Genomic DNA, 6,634 nt, shown 5'->3' with positions numbered 1-6,634 from the left:
GGGTGTACTCACTTCTGTGAGATACTGTGTATATATATATATATATATATATATATATATATATATATATATATATATCAGAATATATATACTTATTTATTTTAACATTCTGCCCAATGTTGTCCAATGAAATAATGTTTGTTAAAAGCAATGAAAACAAATATAGTGAAAGTAGGTTATGCTATCCATTATGTGCAAAAAGGAGCTAAAATCCCATTACATTCTAACATTGTAACATTACAATCTAAAAACAAAAATAATGATTTTTAAAGCAGAAGTTCTATTCACTAAACTAAAAATTAAATTAAATAAACACGAGAGTACAGATTAATTGCATTATGTTTTGATTACCACATATCTGCTATCATAAAATAGACTTACTTGTAATTCTACATATGACTATTATGGTGCTCCTCCTTTTCTATTGCCCTCCGTCTGTTTAGCGCGCTCGTTCACTGAAGTCTGTGAAGTTTAGAATCGCATGAGTCCTGACCGCAAAATGGAAATATTTCCATGACTTTCTAATGTTTACAGATGGAGAATATACCTGTGAAATGTAAGTTATGCACTGAGGAAAACAGCACATCTCAAACGCATTAAACAGTGCAAGTAGCGTATCTGTCGTTGCATCTGACTGGGCGAGCCATGTTAACTATCTTACGAGTTATTTTAAAGCCCTTAATATAAAGCATGTCTCATGTTTAGGACAAATTGGATTATGCACTTTCCCTGTAGCAGCTCACGCTATGTCCACTGCTATGATTCAGATGAGCTCGTATTAAACTACTGTAGCTATATCGATATAAATGGTATTGCCTCATCCATATTGCTTTAAAAAATTTATATTGATATATCGTTCAAACTCGATATACCGCCAAGCCCTAGACTGAGCTACTAAAGCACTTTACGTCTGATCCTGCTTTAGACATCTGAACATTTCCGTTGGAAACTTGAGCTCTTTGACCCAACAATGGACAAATAATCAAAGCTCAGCTAGAGAGGGTGTGATTGTCTGCAGTATACTAGCAGCTGAAAGCAAGCAGTTTGAGGTGACATCTTATTTTCTATAAGCTTAGTTGTGCTTTGTCACTTGTTCTTTTACCACATTCATGTTATCTGTCAGGTTCAGAAGATGTTTTACAAAAGCAGACGTGCACATCCCTTCATCTCTTTTGCAATGTGTCTCTTCTCTTGCCTTTTGCCCTTTTTACAAGATAACATAATCTCAGCTTTTTATGGCATGTTATGCAGTGAGATCCTGTCTGTAGGTCTTGTTACAGTACATAAGACTGATAGGGATGCTGCCTTTAAAGATCTCGCTTCAGGGCTGTCGAGGTTCCACATTTCACACCGTTGTTATATTTGGATCCTGAACGTGTGATGCACATCAGTCCTGGTCAAAGTTTCAGTTCCTCACTCACATGACCCGTTTACCTGCTTCTCTGAATCCACGGTACTTGGCAGACCCTGATAAACCTGTCGGAGGGCTTGTCTTGGACTTAGAACTCTATTCAGGGGGTGTTGTTTAGCTGATTCATTCATTATCTCCTTGACAAGATGATTTAAATTAATACCTTTTAAGTTTGTTTAATTCATCTAGTAGTCTAATTACACCTAATTTATTGTGGTTTTTAGTATAACTAGGCCTAGGGCTTTTTACATGCTCAAATTAAACAAAATGCAAATTATAGCATTAGTCAAGCTTTTGAAGACGTAACAAGATGCTCATTCATTGTACATGACTAGGAGTTGACATGCTCGCTATATAGTTAGCTAAGACTTTGTTCAGCTGACCTCCAGATTTCCTGCGTGGAGTTGTGGTGATGCTATTTGGCCACAATATGTGCTGTTATCAAGCAGAACCACATTGTGCTGTAAAAAATAGTGATTGTGAAATGCATCCACCAGATATGATTTTTACTGCCTATTTAAATGGCGCAACCCTCCATTTATAAATATGGACTTCAGTATGATAGACTTGAACTAGTATTTTTTTAGGAATTTATTTGTTTCACCCATATCCTTAGAAGCCCATTTTAAGTCTTTGCTGGTAGCTTTTAAGTTTTGTATGGCCAGTTTCTCATAATGAATAAGGTGTGGCCAGCAGGAACAATATCTCACTTAGTAGTAATCTTCTAAGCTTTCCTTGTTTCTTGTGGCTGAAGTTAGACATACTGCTTCCAAAGTGTAAGTAGTGAATCCAAGCTCCTGAGACAATTAAGTATGACTCAGTCTGCTATAGTATTTAATTGTTTTTGAGGTTTTAATTTGCTAATAGCTGTCATTATGCTAAGCTGATCATAGATAGCCATCATTTTTGTACTTATTCTTCAAATAGTGCCTAACCTTAAAGAAGTTTAGTAGGGTGTTTATTGAATCTTCTATAAATGTTTATTGATTGATTTATGTGGCTGTTACTTGTAATTACAGGTAAGCAGACAGTTCTTGGTTTCTGTATGTTGTTTTCTGCTGAAGCTTGTAGTTTTCCAGCTGTTTACTAAAATTAGATAGGGTTCATTTCTGTAACATTTCTCCTTTCCTCATGCAGAGTGCCGTGGAGGTGTATAAGGAGATGGTGCTGCTGTACATAGAGGAGGCTCGGCACTTTGTGAATTCTCAGTGTGCTGATCTGGAGCCATGGCAGATCATTGCGACCACTTTGCTGTCCACACTTGGTGCGGTGTGGCTAAAGGGTTTCCTTTTCCAAAAAGAGAGTAAGTGCTATTTATCACTCAGGGGGTTTTTTTGTTGACAGGTTTACACTATCATTCAAAAGTTTGAGGTTGGTACAATTTTTTTTTTAAAGAAGTTTTTGAACGAAGTCTCTATAAGGCTCATCAAGGCTACATTTATAAAAATAAAAATACAGTAATATTATGAAAAATCATTACTATTTAATATAACAACTTTTTAAAATATATTTTAAAATGTAATTTACTCCTGTGATGGCAAAGATGAATTTTTAGCAGGCATTACTTCCGTTTTCATTGACACATGATCCTTCAGAAATTATTCTAATATGATGATTTGTTGCTTAAGAAACATTTCTTATGATTATCAATGTTGAAAACAGTTGTGCTGCGTAATATTTTCGTAGAAGCAGAGAAACTTTTTTTTCAGGATGCTTTGAGTAGAAAGTTCAAAAGAAAAGCATTTATTTGAAATGGAAATCTTTTGTTACAATATACAAGTCTTTAATGTCACTTTTGATCAGTTAAATGCATCACTGCTGAATAAAAGTAATAATTTCTTGAAAAAATACAGTTTTGTTTTTAAATGGTAGTTAGTACATAATCTTGATATCTTTCCATGAGTCAAGAGAAGAAAAAAATGATTGAATTGTTGAAAAAGTATAATGGTTTATTTATCAACAGACTTTTCACAGTACTGTTCCCTTTCAGTCGGTCACTTCGACGTTGTGTCGAGGTTTCCAACACTAGGGGTTGCTCTTGGGAGCCCAGACACCTCTGACATCATTGAGAAAAGGCCAATGAAATTGGCAAACAAAATTTACATAGCTGGCCACACCCCGGACATCCTTGTATAAATAAGCCAGCGTAGCATTTGCTCACTTCTGTTCTGTTTTTCGGAGCTGAATGCAGCGTCTCTCTGTGAGAAGCGGCACTCATTCACCTCTCGATCTCCTCGGAGTTGGATCTATGGCACAGGCAGCGGTCTTTCCGTTCTCATCCACACCTAAGTGTTGTGAGAGTACCCCCAGGTGCTTCAACGGCAATCTTTAAGAGCAAATTTCCTCTTAAAATTGCAAATTCTCTGAAAGAGCTTTACGGGTGGAATTGTGTGTTTACTTCATGCCTTTCTGCCCTTGTTCTTCTGGTTACAGTTACCATGTCTCTCTTTATGACCGGCACAATCACTGCCTTCGGTGTTTGGGCCCTGCTCATGCTGAAGCAGCGCTCGTGGATGGTTCACGTCCCGCTTGGAAGGACCTCTCCTTAGGCACGTTGAGCTCGCGGCTAGGGTTCTTTGCCAAAAGAGCCCAAGTCACCCCAGCCGCTTCCTGTTCCGGTCCTTCTACTTTCGGTATGAGGCCACAGTGATGTGCACCGGGGAAGAGCCCGGTGAGATGAGAATGGTTCCGCTGGGGGAATCCCCATGGGCTTCTCATTCCTCCCACACTTCGTATCCTCCAGTTGAGCTTCCGGATGAGTTTGCTAGCTTGTCTCAAGGCGAGTTAAATTTCTCATTTGAGGCTCGTGATGAGGATAAGCTGTCAATCGCAGCATCGGAGGGCAGTCTAAAACCAACTGAAACCGATGACTCGGAGTCTGAGGCAGACACTGAGATGATGGCTGTGCTTGCCCGGGTGGCCAAGAGCATCGGGCTCGAGTGGATTCCCCACCCTGCCTCGAACACTCTCGGCTGGATGATTGGTTTCTGGGCACTGAGCGCAACACTAAGCCGAGCCCAGCCCCCGTTCCTTTCTTCCCAGAGGTGCACAAGGAACTGATGAAATTGTGGAAGACCCCCTTCTCGGCCAGGAGACGATACACCGGTTCCTCTGTCCTCACAGCCCTCGGTGGAGGTCCAGCGAGGGAGTATACGGAGGTCCCCCAGGTGGAGAGGGTGATTGCGGTGCATCTTTGCCTGCAAAACGCCGCCACTTGGTGGTGTCGCCCAGGAATCCTGTCCAGGGCCTGTAAGTTTTCTTCATCCCTGGTGGCGAAGGCTTATACAGCCTCTGGACAAAATGTGTCCGCCCTGCATGCCATGGCTATCATGCAGGTCTACCAGGCCAAGGTGTTGAAAGAACTGCACAAGATCCCAACCCAGAGGTTTTGCAGGAACTGCACTCGGCGACTGACTATGACCTCCGGGCTACGAAGGTCACAGTGTAGACTCTGGGCAGGATTATATTCATGCTAGTGGTTCAGGACCGCCACCTGTGGCTCAACCTGGGTAAAATGCGAGATGCCGAGAAAGTATGATTTCTTGACGCCACCATTTCCTAGGTTGGTCTCTTTGGTGACATAGTGGAAGAATTTGTGCAGAAGTTCTCCACGGTTAAGCGGCAGACGGAGGCCATCAAACACATCCTGCCTCTGTGTGGGTCAGGCCCTGGTCATGCACCCCCCCACATCTGGTGTCTCTGGCCCTCCCATCTGCGATGGCCAGACGCTGAGATTAGGCATCAGAGCCTGTTCAGACACAGACTTCCTTTCTCCTCATGTTCTGATGCAACAGGTCTGTCACCAAGCCAGTGTGATGCTTGTTGGCGAACCCCTGTTCCCTCATTTGTCAGTGGCTCATTTGACAGACCTTACAGACAAGGCACGGTGCGCCCTGATGGACATTTCACCTCCTGCCACTGTGCCTTTTGTTCCGCTAAGTGCCTTTTGACCCTGCCCTAGGTATGTTGAATGTAGTTCCCTTGAGACCATTGGCTTCCACGGTCTGGACGGGCCCCCGGCTGCATTGGCATATCAACTGCCTGGAGTTGTTGACAATGCTTTTGGCTTTGAGGAGATTTCAACAAGTCTCTGCGTGCCACGCACATCCCGGGCGACCTCAATCATGTTGCGGACTCCTTCTCATGACAGGTAATGCTCCGAGGCGAGTGGAGGCTTCATCCCCAGATGGTCCAGCGGATTTGGAGACTATTTGGCCAGCCGCAGTTAGATCTGTTTGCTTCGCCAGAATCCACCCATTGCCAGTTGTGGTGTTCCCTGACCAAGGCCCCCCTTGACACGAACGCACTGGCTCACAGCTGGCCCAGGGACCTACACAAATATGCGTTTCCCCCAGTGAGCCTCATTGTACAGACTGCAAAGTCAGGGAGGGAAGAAAGGGAACAAGTCTTGTCTGTGGCACCTTATTGGACCAACAAGACTTGGTTCTCGGAGCTTGTGCTATTAGCATCGGCCCCTCCCTTGCGGATTCCTCTGAGAAGAGACCTTCTCTCTCAGGGGAAGGGCACAATCTGGCACCTGCACCCAGATCTCTGGACGTGACTAGGAGGAATTCAGAGACCTTTCACCCACTGTGGTGAATACTATTACACAGGCCTCTATGAGGCGGCTGTATGACCTGAAGTGGTGCATTTTTGTGAATTGGTGGATCCTCGGAGATGTGGGATCGGTTCCATGCTATCCGTCTTCCAAGAGGGCCTGGGCAGGCACCTGTCAGCTTATACGCTAAGGTGTACATGGCTGTGATTTGCAGCGAATCATGACACTGTAGATGGCAGCTCAGTAGGGAAGCACAACCTGGTTATAAGATTCCTAAGAGGCGCCCAGAGGTTGCATCCTTCGGGCCTTACAAAGAGATCCATTTGAGCCCCTTCAGTCAATTGAACTTAGTGCCCTCTCTATGAAGAGGGTGGGGGCTCTTCAAGCTCTCTCCGTTAGCGAATAGAATTGCCTAGAATTCGGGCTGGCAGACTCTCACGTTGTCCTGAAACCCCGGCTTGGTATGTGCCCAAGGTTCCCACCACTCCTTCCTTCCAGAGATCAGGTGGTAACCTTGCAAGCTATCCCCCCACAGGAAGGGGACCTCAACCTGTCTCTGTTGTGCTCAGTGTCAAGTCAAGTGACCTTTATTTATATAGCTCTTTTAACAATACAGATTGTGTCAAAGCAACTTTACAGTATTAAATAGGAAAATAGTGTGTCAA

General features: G+C 43.4%; 1 protein-coding gene across 1 annotated transcript in view; it reads left to right on the top strand.

Moving 5' to 3' along the window:
• The window catches only part of LOC107655444 (sphingosine-1-phosphate lyase 1-like), a 22,583-nt gene that overhangs the window by 5,189 nt on the left and 10,760 nt on the right, over positions 1 to 6,634 (top strand). The window contains exon 2 of the mRNA XM_016442934.1: positions 2,549 to 2,714. Within this exon, the coding sequence (XP_016298420.1) occupies positions 2,549 to 2,714 (166 nt within the window). The remainder of the gene's footprint in view (positions 1 to 2,548; positions 2,715 to 6,634) is intronic.

Source organism: Sinocyclocheilus anshuiensis, unplaced genomic scaffold, assembly GCF_001515605.1.
Source record: "Sinocyclocheilus anshuiensis isolate Anshui unplaced genomic scaffold, SAMN03320099.WGS_v1.1 scaffold763, whole genome shotgun sequence".
In the NCBI taxonomy this organism is placed as follows: domain Eukaryota; kingdom Metazoa; phylum Chordata; class Actinopteri; order Cypriniformes; family Cyprinidae; genus Sinocyclocheilus; species Sinocyclocheilus anshuiensis.
Note: the sequence above shows the minus strand (reverse complement) of the source record. Positions and strands in the feature narration are given on the sequence as shown.